The sequence below is a fragment of the Vollenhovia emeryi genome, unplaced genomic scaffold (genome assembly GCF_000949405.1).
Source record: "Vollenhovia emeryi isolate VEMERY1.0 unplaced genomic scaffold, V.emery_V1.0 DF939139.1, whole genome shotgun sequence".
NCBI lineage: Eukaryota > Metazoa > Arthropoda > Insecta > Hymenoptera > Formicidae > Vollenhovia > Vollenhovia emeryi.
This window is the reverse complement of record NW_011967227.1, coordinates 493,188-510,938: the sequence shown is the minus strand read 5'-3', so window position 1 is coordinate 510,938 and position 17,751 is coordinate 493,188. Positions and strand designations below refer to the sequence as shown.

The 17,751-nt window shown below is 35.9% G+C and overlaps 2 protein-coding genes across 3 annotated transcripts in view; one reads left to right on the top strand and one right to left on the bottom strand.

The window, feature by feature from the left end:
- The window catches only part of LOC105567248 (FH1/FH2 domain-containing protein 3), a 147,669-nt gene extending 136,987 nt beyond the window's left edge, over positions 1–10,682 (top strand). The window contains exons 19-20 of the mRNA XM_012021962.1: positions 120–208; positions 10,604–10,682. Coding sequence (XP_011877352.1) covers positions 120–175 — 56 coding nt within the window. The 3' untranslated portion in view covers positions 176–208; positions 10,604–10,682. The remainder of the gene's footprint in view (positions 1–119; positions 209–10,603) is intronic.
- Positions 10,683–12,282: 1,600 nt separating this feature from the next.
- Positions 12,283–17,751, bottom strand: part of LOC105567245 (FK506-binding protein 2) — a 72,882-nt gene continuing 67,413 nt past the window's right edge. Inside the window, exons 3-4 of one of the 2 annotated variants that reach the window (XM_012021957.1) lie at positions 14,599–14,723; positions 12,283–14,046 (exon numbers count right to left, since the gene is read on the bottom strand). In XM_012021957.1, coding sequence (XP_011877347.1) covers positions 13,858–14,046; positions 14,599–14,723 — 314 coding nt within the window. In that variant the 3' untranslated portion in view covers positions 12,283–13,857. The remainder of the gene's footprint in view (positions 14,047–14,598; positions 14,724–17,751) is intronic. The other variant, XM_012021958.1, reaches the window with a different exon arrangement.

Here is a 17,751-nt window from a genome sequence, read left to right as displayed (position 1 = left end):
ACTATTCTGACACAACTTAGGCACGCTCCGATAACTTTACTTCGATTAAGATTAGCGGCAACGCTTGCTAACGGGGTGGCCTAGCGTCTTCTTGCGCCTCTTTTCTTTCTGTCCGACAGTGAAGCGATCGCGCACCCGGGAGAACAACACCACGCCGGAGGGGTATCAACCCTGATGGGCCAGGGTTTTCGTGATCTCTGCGATTAAGGTTCGGTGCTTTTCAGGTTTCTTCTTTACGACTCTCCGCGTTCATCCAGTATGACGTGAACTGTCTGCATGATTCCTTGTCACTCACGTAACATTGTTTTCTAACGTTTTAGTTTACTAACACATTGATTTTGTGGCATTACAGTAAAATTGTTATTAACACGCGAACGGCGTGATTGGTGCTCGACGAATTACTTTGCTCTTTTTAAGTTGATTCGATCCTTACTTATTTCGAACTTACAGATTTAATTTGAATACATATACATTTTATCTTATTTAAAACCATATCCTAATAAAAGACGCGCCGAATAGTTAAAATTGTACATCAAGATATTAGTTTAGCCTCCTAATAACATTACAATGTTATTACTAAAAGCTCAACGTTAATATGAACATCTAAATTTCCACGAGAATATATTTTGGTCACGTGCCTCAAATTAAACTAAAAAAAAAGTAGCAATTATAAGAAAATATTTATGAAAGTATTACCACTTTTAACTTTTAGCAATTGATAACGTAAATTACATGTTACATGTTTCTATCAAATCGATAGTCGTCTAATAGTTGTTTCTTCTATGAAAAGCATTAGGAGATATATACTACGACTTCTCGCGGAAAGCCGAAAGCTATTCGGAAACTTTGAGACTTTGCTTTCGGATAACCGAATACGTTAGGATCGCGCGCCTTGAACTTCATGCAATTTTAGTCTCCTATAATATGCATAAGTGAGGCTAAATTGCGCTCGTTTGAGAGGGGAGGAGGGGTAAGTAAAAAGTTTACTTTCTAAATGGAGCCGGGAGTGTCTAAGTTTCTCGACTTAATAGAGACTTACGCAACGCAAGTGTCCCTCTTGCATGCGAACTTCTGACGCCTGCTATAAACCCACAGCGCTTTTCATCTATTAGCATTTAAAGCTCGATACGAATGTCCTCACCACACTCGTATGCATATACGAACTTACCGACGCATGCATATTTATAAATATAATCCGTGGCAATTTTCATTGCGTCTTATTGACACGAAAACTTCTACCGAAATCGGTCATGGACGATCCATTTTATACAGGGTGTCCCTGAACTGGTGCCACAAGCAGAAAACTCATGACTTTATACAAAAAAAGTTAAGGATGTAGAATAAAAAAGAATTTAAGAAAAATGCAACTTAATTTGTGACTAGAATTATCATAAAATTTGTTTTAGAAAAGACGGTATGTAAATCAGATTGATTTTTTAAATGTGCTAGAGAATGTTGGTAGAAAAAAAGGGTAGAGATAGAGTATGGCCAAATGACACTGTAGTCCACGGCGGTCCCGTAGAGGGAGAACAATAAAAAGAAAAAGAGATAGAGTATGGATAGATAAAATTATTGAAAGAAAAATGGTGCGCCTTGAATGCATCACGGAAAAGTGCTTACTATAAATTTATTGAAAGCGATAAATGAATTCATTTTCGTTACCCTTAAGAGGTTGAATTTTCTTGGCATTATGTGAAGATTCTTGGTGTTTGACCTGCAAGAGATACCTGGCTTTCGCTACGGTACTCGCATCGATTCGTCCAACACCGTAGTTCCGTAACGAAATTATTGATGCGCCACGCTTGGATTGGCGTCGAATGATTTATCGATGTGCGATCGTTTGAGCATAAACTATGATTTTGATTACCATGCTAACGTCACGTCGTACATAAACCGCCAGTCTGTGGCTTGATATTTCGTACATTATGGCAACTGCCCGACGTGTCGCTAGGCAGAGCATTAAAATCAACAGACGTAAACTCTAATTATAATTTTCTGAATTACGATGGAAGTAATTCTTTAGTAAAAAATAATTTTTTTACCTTCATCAAAATGTACATAATATTCTCTCTTTCGATTGGAGCATATTTCCATGCCCATTAAAACTTAACGTTTAATATTTAACGTTTAATTAAATTTATATTATGTTACGAAATTTAATCAATAATTAAATTTAATATTTGCAGATTCAGAAAATATTCAAATTACAATAACTTCTCTGTAATCCTAAAAATCCGAGGACCACGATAATTAAATATTGCTATGAAAATTTATTGCTTGCGCGATATTTATCTGCAAATATTTTAAAAATAATGTGGCTGTAGGTGACAGTGCTCCTGGATAACTGTAGGCGAGGTGTGAAATGTTCGCAAGATGTTCCAATTTATTCGGTATCAGATCTTTCAAACACGTCGCTTATACAGTTATACATAGTTATATCCCGACTTATACGAGTACTTTAAGTGATAAGCAGTATGATTATTCTCGTTACCTAATTTCTCTATTTCGAAGTAGGGCGGAGTAATTGCGACAAGGGACTTTATGATAGCTCGCCCCGTTGCAGAGTGAAATTCGAAATAGTCATGCGAGCGACTCGCAGAACGAAGAGCCCCGCTCGCTTGCACGGTTAAATACGTTTTGTAACATTTTTACACAGTTCCGTTCTTGTTCGTGTATCGTATCATTTGCATATGACTAATTGTTAAAACAAACACCTGACAATCTATTACGATGCAATAATATAATATATAATAACATATTATACCGTAATCGCATTTATTTATACAATGGGGGCTTGCTGTCATTACAAATTCGCACAAAAGCTGGGAAAGATATCTGGTCGCAGTGAAATCGGTTTACATTCCATTAACAACGCGTTAACAGCACGACGCGTAGGTTGCTTGCGTTCACGTGTGCGCCACCCGTGCGCCACGTGTAACAGCAAATAATCGGCCTGCGGACTTCATGTTTGTAAAGTCGCCAGAGCACGAGCGATTTAACTGAACAACATTAAATTGAAACGCCACGCCGCACGAAACTCTATCGATTCACAACGACGAACGGCAGGAAAAAAGGAGACAGAGAATTATTACCTTCATATACGGTCATTTTTATGGAAAAATTAAAATTCAGACAGTGGATTAGCAGCTCGAAAGCAATACACGTAGCAGAAGGCAAAAATGTGACATTCGCGAATATTTTAGTAATTTACGCGAAGGTTGCTGCTCGCAATGCTAAGAAATATATACGTGGATTTTTATCATGACATTTACTTCCATTTACAACCTACATAATATCACAAAGAATTATTAATTCATAAGTGTCACTATTAACATTGTCGTAAGAATATTTATTTTAATTATAGAGGAAAGTCCTCTATTATGTGTTTGTGAGACAGGATTCTATTATATTATAATATGAGAGAGCACAGGTTTTCAACGTCCAAATTCAATCACAAATCTTTTTTTCGCAACGATTACACGATCTAACAATCAATTTTTCACTAAACCGATTTCACCCCAAGGGCAATAAATTCATAACGGAACCAACAGACGATGTCTATTAATTTAGCAGAAACTCCACTAACTCATATTAGGAGCCTGTCTTATAATAGGGGACTTTCCTCTACTAATTTCCAATTACAATGAACAAATATCTACGTTTAAAGTGCTATTTATACTTTCTGCCATAAGAAAAAGGATTATGTATATATGGACTTACTTTTTGTCCATTTGCTCTCTGTACCTCCGCGAGTGCAAATGCGCTTATTGCGAGGATAACAAAAAGGATCAAAGGAATAACGGGTAATTATAGAAGAAAGAAATTATACGTGCAATGTTGGTAGTTCGCGATCGTATCGAGAATCCTTTGTTACACGATACTAGATCAAAGAAGCTAATATTATCGATATCGAGGGTCCTCGGTGTGATAGCATTATTATCTCCGAGTAGGTACTTCGAAGCACGTTCGTTGCGGTCGTTCGCGTTATCGATTCCATGTTTGCAAACCGTAATGAAACCGTAATTACCGGACAATGCTAATTTGTCGTTGACTTTAACAAGCAGGATTTATTGCGGCGAGTATCGAGCGCGAGATAGTTAAAATTGTTGGCCTCTCTCATAAATTTCAATCTCTTTTTACATAATTTTTTTTATCACTTTATTGTATTATACTTCAAAAAATTAAACAAAATTAAACCAATGATAAATTAATTACTACAATTAATCTTAAATTAAATTAAGGAGACAAGCCTATATTTTTCTTATGATTTAAAATTTGTGAAAGTATATAGAAATTAAATTTTATCACAAAAATACGGAATATCGTTTTTCTACTTTTCGAATCGAGCTTCTGTATGACTTTAATGGTAATATCTTCTTAACTTTACATCTTTTGTCAAAATGAACTTCTGAATTGCATATAAGATCTTGTTTCTGCAATGTATTTCAAATAAAATTTTAAATAAATATATTTGTTTTAACTTCAGCTTTCGACTTATAAAAACGTAATTGCACCAACATTGCGTCTCTGCTACGCAATTGTCAGTTACTTCGGACGGTGAGGGAGGATTTCGAAATCGATTGCAATAATTTCCTAAATCCACCAACAACCGTCGGCTTTCTAGCTGTATTCCGAACAGTTTGTTTGCTATCGGACATATCGGCAAACCATCACGTCGACTAATCTCCACACAAAGCGGCAAATTAACTCCTAGTTAATTATTTACGTGATCGAAATAGTGCGACATGTGTAACAGAATTCCGCTATACATACACATATGCACATTAATCCGCTATTAATATCTCACCCGATTACGCCGGTATTTCTATCGATGCATGAAACAGTAAAACTAGCAGCGGCATATTTTAATTATTAGTCGTCAATTTTCCTTTATCTGTTTATAAAACGTGGAGCAATATAGCAGCATTTTCTTTATGTAAGTATTCGCTGTGTGCGTAGAGACTAGTGCTGCCGCGGTTGGTGAAATGTCACATATTTTGCTGGAATAGCTGTCAATGATTGCTAATATTCAAGTTACGTATACTGTCGTGAGGTATCTTGATAGTTTTAGGTCTCTTTATAATTTCGATGAAAAAATTTTCGTTATATTACAAAACATTTGCCATAGATTTTTCATTATATGTGTAGGTTAACTTCTCTAACTTTTGCAATGAGCCTTATCATACGAACGGGATTTGGACCCATTACTCATGACATTAAATTTAATCCGAGTGCAATACCGAAAGGAAAAGCCTTAGCAATATCGCGTGTAGTTCGCGTTGAAGAATTGCGCAGTGCAAATATAAGTCATTTAATAAGATGCAGTGTGATACCGCAAACGTCTGTCAATGCTACTCCGTACAAGGTACAATTACATGGAAGTATTAAATGAAATTTAAGTAAAATCCCAGACAACGTTATGTCGTCTTAAAGACATCTTAAATCTGTGAAATACATTTTTACATTAATACACGCAACAATTTAAATTTCCCTTTCGCAATTTTTCCATTTTTCGGTAATTGTCACACCAGCAAATAATGCAAACTTCGGCCGCCATGGGCGCCCTAAGTCCTACTTTTCCGCTATAGTATATCATCGCACGAAGCGAATACTCTAAATAACAAGTGTTTGAAACGTCAAACGTTTTTGTTATCGCCGTTTTCAAGATGTTTATCAGTGTGTGAAATTTCAAACATTTTAGAAATGTTTGAAATTTTAGTTGGTATTTGATATATCATACACGTAAAAGTGTTTGATTTTCTGAATAACTAAAATTTTATGCAGATAAAATGTTTAATTTTTAATAATGAGGACAATACAGTAATACCCTACATCAAATTAAGTTTGTACTTTGCAAAAACACATTGCAGTGTATCTTAAAATTTTTGCAAAGGTGTACAAATAAAATTATAAAGATAAATTTTCTTAATTGTATTAGAAAATATAATAAAATTTTAATATTACTGTAGTTTTCTTATACTAACAAACGTTGAGTTATGCGTTGCAAAGAAGCAGTATATATTTGTCAAAAGTTTTTGAAACTTTCAGTCTTAAAAAGTTCTTGTTATAAGTTTGCAAGTGTTTGCGTCATAAGTGCGTAATCATGCAGTATGTGTTTGAAATATAAATCTGTTTGAATTTCTAACAATCAAACATAAATTGTATTTTATTTTGATTCCGTTGGAAAATCACACGTATATATTTGTTTAATTTAACTAGTGCTTGGTTGTAGCAACTCAATATTAAAAGACTCTTCAATGTTTAATGTAAATGTGTTTGAAAGTGAATTACTTTTATGTATAAGTGTTTGAAATTCAAACGCTTTTTCCATTGTGTTTGATAAATCAAACTTGCTTAAATGTTCATAAATCAAACATTTCTGATGACCCTATTCTTAGAGTTGTAACAATCGTTGCAATTGCTGATGGCAAAATTAATCCAAGTTTCGAAGTTTCAATATAATGCTAAGTGTAAACTGTTTATTTGACAGTCGCTTGCGGCGTTAATTAAAAATCGCCGAGTTTAATACAATTTTACACCGGACTAATGAAAAGGTATCGTTAGCGTAGAAAATATTAATTCAGCATTTGACATATTATTAATATAAAAACGATTATACAACATTGAAATTGTATCATAATTGTAACTCTGTACCATTTTATTCTTTACTTTCATAGCATGTTCCTGAGAATGTCTCGATAATACGAATTATCATTTTTTCATTTGTCTTTTTATATGTATGAAACTTGTTTTATTTTCCCACCAATTTGTATCACTTTGTATTTGTATTTGTATAACTTACCTACTGTATTGTATAATACGATGCGCAACAGCGGAGTTTATACCATAGCCATATGGAACTATAAAATACAAATATACATATAATTATTACAGAATAATTTAATTGTTAATTTATTTAATTATATAAAACAAAAATTATTGCATTAAAAATTATATTTTTTAAAATAAATATTTAATCAAATAATTATAGGGTAATACTCGAATAAAATCCCACTTTAAATTATGAAACTCACAAAATTTTAACTTATGATTTTGTCTGTAACTCTTACTCGAGTCATTTGAATAAATAAGATGAAAACATTGAGCAAATATCTAATTTTACAAGCAGCAAATACTAAGTACATATATGTATGTATAAAATATCAAACTTACCTCATGGTTGCTCCGCCGTTGCCCGATGCCTTCCAGGCCTGCTCATCCTCTCAGATTTCCTTGTGGCACTCACACAATATTCACTCGCGAAAATGATTAATTACGATCGCGCGAAATTTTGCGCGGCACTCCCGTACGTGACGTGAAATACCGTAAAATGTACCAATTATTAACTGTATATAAGTTTCCGTCGCGCAAATCATTCAAACCGGCAACACACATGTCATCTTGCATTTTTGTTTCGAAAGTAGTAATGGACAAATCACTTTTAATTTGATGGTATAAAATGCAACGCGAGTATCAAAAGCTATGCATCTGCGGTAAAGACCCACATAGCACAGGGACGTCTATTGAACGTCCGAAGGACGTCCGATTGGTCCGACATGGATATCCGTAGGATGTCCGTATTCGTCCGTTGACTGTCCATGGGACGTCCATATTATGTCCAAATGTCCGGCCTATTTACGTCCATAAGACGTCTTATGGACATCCGGTAAACAAATAAGGATATCCCACGGACATCCGTGTCGGACCAGTCGGATGTCCTTCGGACGTCTAATGGACTTTTGATGGACGAAAATACAGTACCTCCATTGGACGTTGAATTCGAATGTCTTATGAACATTCGGTAAACGAAAATACAGGACAATCCGGATAATTAAAAGCCCGTATTGATAGTCGTTATTCAATTCTCAAGATCAGTCTGTCTTTGTCTCGCCTACTACGTTTTTCCATACGCGACACGAGACAAAGACAGACTGATCTCGAGAATTGAGGAACGACTATGAATACGGGCCTTAAACTGCTTTAAACTTAAACTAAAGGTTTAAAAAGATCAAATATACACAATCGTTGATCTTGAACTTGCAAATCCTCACAGATCTGATATTTGTTACAAGGTAAATGGTGCGATATAAGGATAAAATAAATTATTTTACTCGGCAAATGAACGAGTGTATTTTGAGTTATGTTTTATTAAATACTTATAGTTTCAATACTAACAAAATTTTTAAGTAGATATGTGTAGTTTCTTTGGTATGCAATTAATGCAATCATATTTTTATTTATATTAGACACCTCACTCATTTTTAACAAAAATTAGAAACGTAAACAAATAGAAACTGCTGGAAGCATACTGTGATGCGTTCCGTTTCCGTGTTAAAACCTTGTAGCAGTTTGAAAGCGCACGAAACTAAAACGGAAGGACACTTCTGTGACATCATAGCGTCAGTACTCACAGTGAATAACGGAACGCACCAACAAAAATTACGATTTCACACATTCAATTTGTGTGTCGATCTACCAAATATCGCAGATGTATATTAACGTAAAACGGATGTGATTTGGATCCATTGAATATCCTGTAGCGAACATCCGACGGATGTCCCAAATAGGACGTACATTGGACATCCATAATTCGCCCATAGAAGTCAGATATAAAATGGATATGTTTTGGACATCTTAAGGACGTCCTTTGATGAACGTCCCATGAATATCCACAAATGGACGTCGTTAGGACGTTCATAACATGTCCACGGACGTACCGACATAAAACGGACATAATTCAGACGTCCGATGGACGTCTTGTGCTATGTGGGGAAGTAGGTGTTAATCCGTAAACAATAGAATTTTAATCAAATTTATACGCGAAATAAACTGCGAAGCGTACATGAAAGTCGATGAAAAGCTGTTTAATTGTAACAATTGATTGAGATAATTTCGAGACGTACCGACGTGCAATAAGCGATTTTCTCTACTTCTTGCTTATAAGATTGTTCAAGCCATGAAATACGACGGAACGAATTTCAGCAAACACAAAGCCGTACATGCAGCAACAAATTTCTCTCAATTGAAATCGACAGATAATTCAACGCGCAATGCGTAAACGAGATGTAATCGCGCCAAAGTACCACGGTTTACATTTTGCAAATCGTTTCTCGTTACAGATTGTAGAATCTTGTAATAATTTATCAACGAACATTATTTGTTACTGATAAACGGGTACAAATTAATGGTATTTCAATCTCACGCTCATCGCGATCGCGTCTCGGAAACTGATAACGCAAAAGTAATACGACGCACGGATCGACTCGCGCGGCTGCCGGCTCGAGGCTCGGCGAGCGAATGATAGCACGGCGACCTTCACGTAAACAGTAGCCCGCGTAACGTCGCACGATACCGCGCAGCTAGAAAAACAAAAATAAACGTTGGAAGTTCGTTGTTCTGCCTACGAAAAATATGAAATGTAAGTTGAAAATTTTATACCTGGTGTTTCACATTACCTCGTTCAGTGACTGTTACTGTACACTTTGCGTATCACTTTGCGGACTCATTAGTAAGTCTCGCTAATTTCTTACGAAAAAGCAACGAAATAATTATTAGAAAAGTACATCAGTAATTTTTGATAGTTTAATATACAGTTATTTTCTAGTAATTATTTCGTTACTTTTTCGTAAGGGATAAAATAACGATTGATTTATTACGTTATTATGTATTACACAGTGTATATGAAATTCCGCGATGAAGCTTTCGCAAAGATCAATCTTGGCTGTGAGAATAAAAAGGAAACTAAATCTTTGCAACTACAGAGCAGCATGAAGCAGGAGATTCAATGCGACGATACGAGATGTACTCGTATCCAAATATAATAAATACGAACATCGTTTAAAGAAACAATTATCGTCCGTTGTTACCGCTATGAAAAAGTAACTTTTAGCTGGCGCTTTGATTTTCTGACGTACAGATTTTGTGCGTGAATCGCGCGAGACATCTGTCTTGCCGGTTAACCGAGCATCGATAGCGAATCACGAGGATTCAGCGATCACCCGATGATATCGATCGCTGATTGTTTAGAGAGAGCGATCGCGGCTTCTTTCCGTACTTGTCGCGAACGCGTATCAAGAAAGAATAATATATTACGATATACCGAGCGGCGCGGGCCGCTAACTGACCCGTTCGATTGTCGCCGCGTGAATGATTTGGCACAATGACAATAGACTGTTTTCAACCGAGGTGTTTACGACGCTACGTCATTTCTCGGGACCGGCGATCGGCATTCGATGCCAGAAATGTCAAGCATTTCCGCGATTGATAAACCTCGATAATCGACGAAATTTTAAACGTCACGTCAAAGTACAAATGCCTTACTTGCTCGTCAAACATTCACATCACTTATCGTTTTCTCATCTTAATTTTTCTAATCGTAAAGTTTTTCGGTACGCGATTTGAGAAATTTTCAGCAAAAGTGCCTGTATCAAGTACAAGAGTAATTTCAAATATTTAAACTTTCACACTTGCTTTGGAGAACTCGGCAAAATATAATAAAATTTTGATTTGTTTTAATGTTATCGTGCGAGTGTTAAGCAACTTTACTTACAACAAAGTAAAGAATATTATCTGCGCAAGCTGCTATGTTGCACTTTTTTTTCAGTGCGTAGAACGCTGAAGAACGGTCTCTCGGAAGAGGAGAAGAAGCACATCGCCGCCTACATCAAGGGCTATTGACTGTGATAATACTCGAAGGCCACGACATGCTCTCACGAAACGAGACGAAGAAAGAGCGAGACGTCGATATTGGGAAAGGGCGGAACGGTGGAAGCTCGGTGAAAACACTGCGATCTTCGTCGTAGATCTTCGACTATAGGATCCTGTCCTCCCGCTATCACCAGGACTTTCCGAGATCGGACGGCACCACGATCGACGCCGGGACACGTTGCTGACGTTCGCCAAATTCGATATTTGCGTGAAGCCCCATGTGCACTTCGTATGTGCACCTGTCGAGTTGCTGAGATGGGATAATAAGTATGAGCAATAGAAAAGCAGAAAAAAAAAATAATATAATTTTGTCGCGAATTAGACAAATATTAATCGGTGATTTAGGCTTAAGCGAATGTTCAAGTGAAGTGACATGTTGTTGCGTACGAGAGAGAATATCTCGCATGCGTATTAGGAATTATTACATAGGAGTTTCCTCATAGAGAGATTTTCTTTTGTGTTAGGCTCTTCTGTAAGCATTTTTCTGGTTTACAAAATTTTCCTTATTCCATGTAGAAATTTCTGAACGTTTCGAGACATCGCGACTACGTGGGACTGCGTTTCCTTTTGTCTCTTTGAAAGTTATTTACGTGCGTTATTTACGTATCTTATATACATTTTACGTATCGTACTCGTTTTCTCTCGAAAGATTTATTCGAATCACGGACGACAGGGTCGACTCCGACAATCATATGTAACAGCATGTGCCTCGACGAATTTTTAGAATCGACCGATTTTTCAGACCGACTGCCTAAGTAATCGACGCTTTTGCTCGCGTCAGTTCATTTACAACGAAGCCATTACGAAGTAAATATATTCTAGAATGATTCCTGTCGATTAGCAAATATACCGATATATACCGGATGACATTAATCTGCCTAGCAACTTAATTATTTTAATTATCATTTCATTATTGCGTTTCGTAGAAACGCATAATCGCAATCATTGTAACTTTCCGTGGAAATAATTCTTTAAATAAAAGGAGAAGCAATTATAAAAATAGACACGATTATGTGATTCCTCTCCTTCCTTTAGAATATTTTTCCTCTTCCTCAGTGGAAGACAACTTATTTCAAAATTGAATAGTCCTCAGGTTTTCAGAAGTTTATTTTCTACAATGCAAAAGGTAAGTTTAATATTAAGTTTATACACAATGATCAAATATGGAATAATAAAAGATGAATATAATTATTAGGCGATTATAATAGAGAATTAATTTTCAAAAGAAGTGTCTGGATGCTCTTTGAAATTTGAGATTTTAAACTTACTTAGCTTTTCAATTTCTTGTTTGCGCAAAAAGTAAATGATTAATTAGAAATATAACTTTTTATGCACTAAGTATTTTACTTCTGTGTTCATAAACACTTTTAGTAACTAATAAAAATGGTTAGCATTATTTCTAAAAATCATTCAAAAGAAAAAATTAAAGGTAAGGGGTGCATCATGCACGAAACGCTAATTGTGGCAGTTATACGTTTAGAAAGATTTCATGGCATTTCTACGAAAGACCTCGTTGCATTTTACAACTGCGGCGAGTAAACTTTCAGAGAGGGATGCAGAAATTGAAAGAGGTAGTTATATAACAAACTGTGCTCGAGACACACGATTTATTATTAACCATCATCCAACTTTAACAACATACAATATAATGTAGTAATAAAAACGTATCAGTTAAAATGTAATAATGCGACGATAGGGGGATGCTCGCGTAAGAGCGACCATATTCATCTCCACTACGCATCCTCGGGATATTACCTCTTCCTCCATTTCTTCGTCATCCTCTTCTTGTCTCCTACGTGAATATCGCGCGCACGCGACTCTCGAGCAAGGGATCGTTATGACTGGGGACAGGTCGGTGGAAGCTTTGAGAGTAGGACAGAATGCGTGTGATTTTCAGCACCATACGTCGATGCCTTTTAGTTACGCTAACATTTATAATCATGTAGAAAAAACATTCTTACCGTCACACCTTCATCTCGCTCTATCATCACAATCTCTCTCTTTATATTTTTATATATAATATATATATATATATATATATATAGCGCGAAACATACACAGCCTCTCACTTCACGCCACTACAGTGCAATCATTCGAGCAGACATCCGTGTATTTTTTTTTGTTATATCGCATTAAAATGTACAATGACGTCGTTGCGCCGGAATGTTTCCTGCCTAGGAATATCCACGAAAATTTCGCTACGGATCTTTGTGAAGCTCTGCAGACTTTCAGAGCGATTGAAAATAGTAAAAGAGAAAACCGGAATTTATATTAGTAGTTTAAGGACCATCGGTTTTATATATACATTTTTCACGATTTACCAGGCAACGAGAAGGTTGTTTTTATCAGAAATTTTGTTTGGTAAACAAATGACAATTCTGCTCAACACATAAGCCAACTACAGAAATTAAATAACTGCGGAAATAATTGTATTGTTATAAAGGTCTTCAAAATGAGATTGTATGATAAAAACCAATACCCTAAACAAGCATATTATTGAGCGACAAAGATTATAGAACTTCCTAACAAGAAGTGCCAGGGTGAGAAGGCGGTCACGCCGGAAATCAGTTGAGATTCCCCCTGCAGGTTTTCGAATAATGGGCGTTTGAGATGGCTCACGGGATGCAATCGTGATTCCGAACGAGTGGAGTTGTATCCTTCAGAACATCTGGATTATAAAAAATTAGGAAATCCCTTGAAGCTACTTAGGACCGGCAAATAGTTCTCAAACCTGCCAGAGACTTTCTTTCCGAATTTTTCAGGGAAGAGTTTTACTTTACGGATTTTCGAACTTCGTTGTTAATCAAAAATGTCCACCTACTCCTGCAAGTTTCCTGCGATCGAGGACACAAATATGACTCGACGCGCCGGAGATTCCCGAAGAGCGTATCCCTTTGATGCCAGTATCAGTGGCGCTGTATCAGAAACGTTTGCTGATAACTTCGCTTGGTTTTGCGAGTTCGAGCACGTGTGTACTCGGCACGATCGATCAGTGGATCCTCCGGGAACGCCCGAGAGGGGACTCGAAGAGGTGATTTTATATAGAGGTGAACACGTGGTGGCGCGGGGCGCGTCGATGTCGTCGACGACTGAGGCAACGACGACGTCGACAACGGGCGCTCGGAGACGCGACGATGAGGGACGAAGACTTCAGAGCTCATCATGCTTCGGCCCACTGAACTCGTCGTGGGAGATGAAGCCATTCTTGTCCTTATCCTCATGCTGGAAGATCTCCTCCACGAGCTTGTCGTGATCGGCTAGCATTTTCTTCACGTCTTCATTTTCATTAGCGCCAGCTTGCTCGGCTTCTATCACCTGTTTTCGCAAGTAGTCGCTCACCTGCAAACAGAAAAATTCACCACGTGCCGTTTAACTAAAATAAATACACAGAAAGTGACGTGACTGTCCACAGTGTATAAATTTATTGTTGGTCAATAAAATTGATGTTGTTAAGTTTTTAATTTAGTGGAATATTTAAAGATTATTATTACGCATATCTTATGATAGGCGCATTAACCCGCTGCTAAAGTATTTCTGCGCCGCAAAATAAATCTTCTTTTGCCTGTTATTAAACAATATTTTAAAAATTTATTCCTCAGTTTCAATATGAAAATTTGGATTTTTAATTGTCGAGGTGTAATAGGCATTACATGACTACAAGACTATTTTGTGTTATATACCTGACATATAAAAGTAGGAAAGTGTTTAGATATAATAATACTATACGACTCTATCCGAAAGGGTTTAGAATAAAAATAAATTGTATTAACATCGTATTACTCTTGGCCGTGGTTACAAAAACAAACAGCTTGTGTAACGAGATGTTTATAGCACTATTTTTCTACGACCAGCACCACAAATGGCCCCAATAAAAACTTAAAGTGATCTTGCCATTGCTCTCACCTCCTCGCGAGACAATTGGTTGTCTTTGTCGGCATCGATTTCCTTAAAGACGTTGGCGGTTGGGGGCGAATCGCTAATATTCATGAGCTCGACTTCAAACGTAAGAGTAGCGCCTGAAATCAACAATAACCATTCTTATTAAAAGCTTGCATAATGTACATAAATTATGGAAAGAAGATAAAGATACAAAGTTTTCTGAAACCAGGTTCGCAATTTGTAATGCGACACACCTTGACCGACGAGACTCGCAACGGTCAATCGGCATCGCGGAAAAGCGGCAACAATACGAGCGCGGCCGAGAACGCACTCCGGACGTTTCATGCCTTTTTTATAGAGGAAGAATATTACATAATAGAGAGTTCATATTTTATAAATTAAAGCACTCAATTCATATAATTAATACATACGTTGTAAGATTTTCAGTAGGATTTAAAATTAAATAAATTTTCGGAGAAGAGTTTATTTTCTCTTAAAGGTTTTTTTTCCAAGCCTTATTCATTCGCTTTGCGGAATTGAAATTATTTTGTAAACGGAGTTGTTTTTTAACATTTCGGATTATTTAAGGCACTAACAAAAGCATGTTTGATACAAATTTGGATGCAAGAAGATGCCCATCGAGGGGTTGATCCATTTTCTGCAAATACTATTAATCTCGATTTGGCAAATACTCGTAAATCATTTTTAGAACGCATCGATCTACTGTCAGACACAAAGCTTTTTACGCGCTTTGGCGAATGTGTGTGAAGAATGTGTAGACTATATATGTACAGAATAAAGTGACAAATCGACAAATGTATCTGCATGTACAAACATAATAAAACAGCGTAATAGTTTAAGTTCGAATTCAGTTCAGTTTAATTATAAAAATAATAGAGATAGAAAGGAAGGAAATCATGAAAAGAATTATAACGAATTTATAAAAAGAAACATAAAATTGTACTAAATAATTATTATCGTACAACTTTGCAAGCTACAAATTTAAATATCTGCTTCAGGGCTATTTCTCTCTGAAAATATAGCTCTTTTTAATAAAACTAATGTTGTCGCATTGCTTAAAATAGTTTTTGTAGTGTAGTAATTATTTTAATGTTATATATGGAAAATTCAATCCTTTTTTGGAAATAGTGCAAGTTCATTTTAAAATATTGTTCTCCCTTTTCCTTTCTTAAGGGAGAGAATAAAGTATCATATGTATGTTTTATATATTTACGAAATCTGTACGCTGTAATTGGCAAATTATTATTACTCTAATTTCGCTCTTTGGGCATTTTTTCAATAGATGCAATAATTAAATTACAAATAGTGTAGTGCTATTCAAATTATACAAACATAACTTGCACACGCACACACGCGCGCGCGCACACACTTTGTTACTCTATATATGTATAATCGACCGTTTTTACAATGACATACACTTATACACACTCACACATTCACACGCAGTTAATTCAGATTTACTTATGGGCATTTGTGGACTGCGTATGCGCAGATAGTAACAAACACAAATGGGCATGATTCCAGCTGACTATATGGTCGCATTTGACCACGATTCCAATTGATCACATTGTATTTGACTACGGTCCCAATTGACCGTGGACCATTAAGGAGACCCTAATGAAGCTGCATAACGATATTGGTACGGTTTGAACAAACTTACAATTTTCTTCGGCTAGTTTTTACTGTTTTATTTGTAGACCTAAATCTTTTAAACTTTGTACGATGACTTCTAAGAATTTAATTAACATTGCGATAGACTACTTAATAATACATCAGGGTTAATATATTAGGTCAACACTTGAAAATTCTTGATTTCATTATCATTTACATAATAACCTAAGCTTATTGACTATTCACGACAAAATGACGCACGTCACTTCATCACTGGATATTTTAAAATTCTATTTGTATAATAAAAGCAATCAGTAGAAAAAATTTGCATGTTTCAAATGCTTTCTTATACGAACACGGAAGTACACAATTGGTTATAGATATAATTCCTTAATGTATTGTAATCATGTACAATACATAATCACAAATTAATATTTTTAGTCTTTCCTATAATTGAATAAATTAACCCATTATAGGTCTTCAGCAATCTACGGACTGTGAATCGTCAAAAATCAAAATATCATTAATATGTAAAATTATTTAAAGAATATATTTTCCATACTTATATATATACATATACATATATAACATTCAAAAGAGGAGACCAATATAGCGAACAAAAATTTAAAAAATTTTTTTCGGTAAAAAATTATACATATACAGGGATTTTGGGGGTCGCTAATTACAAATATACACTCAGATTCCCGAAATTCAAGGTTGCGGACCCACTATGGTCGTAAAACTGTAAAATTTGCCATTTTGAATTTTGATTGTAAAAATTAACATTTCGTATTTTCTATTATTTCCATATTTTGATCCGATTTCATAGCTTTGAAGAGTTCAAATGCATGTCGAGTAAAAACAAGTTACCTTGGAATAATTTGGATTTTTACGGGTTCCGTTCGGCCATATTGGATTCGCCATCTTAAATGTCGGGAATCTGAGTGTATGATCGGTTATCAGCGACGCGAAAAACCCTATATAACTTTTCACCGTTTGCATATGAAATGGGCCATATTCCATGTAGTGTGAGTGATTGTCCAAACGCTAGTCGCAAAATGCAATGCAATTTACGTCATCGTAAGTCTTTGAGATTTTATGTGAAAATAAAATATTTAACTTTTAACTTTTTAATTTTTTTATTATTAACTTAGCTTTTAATTCAATTAATCGTATTACGGATTAACTTGTATCTTAACAATAAGTTAAATTTTCAAGCCTGTTAACTTTAACTTAACTTAGCTAAAAAAAAGATAACTTGCCAATTCTGCATTTAATGCTTCGTTATACAGGGTGAGTCTTTCCATATCCGACAAAATTTTTGAGAAAGTAGAACGGATCGAGATGAACGGAAAAGTCCTGTACCATTTTGCAATTTTCATAATAGTTAACGAGTAATTAATTATTAAAAATCGTTGTCTTAGGCCGACCTACCGCCCAATTCGAGCGCGTGGCAAGATGTGACCGCCCGGCGATCGATATTGCTATGCGCACATCTTGCCACGCGCTCGAATTGGGCGGTAGGTCGGCCTA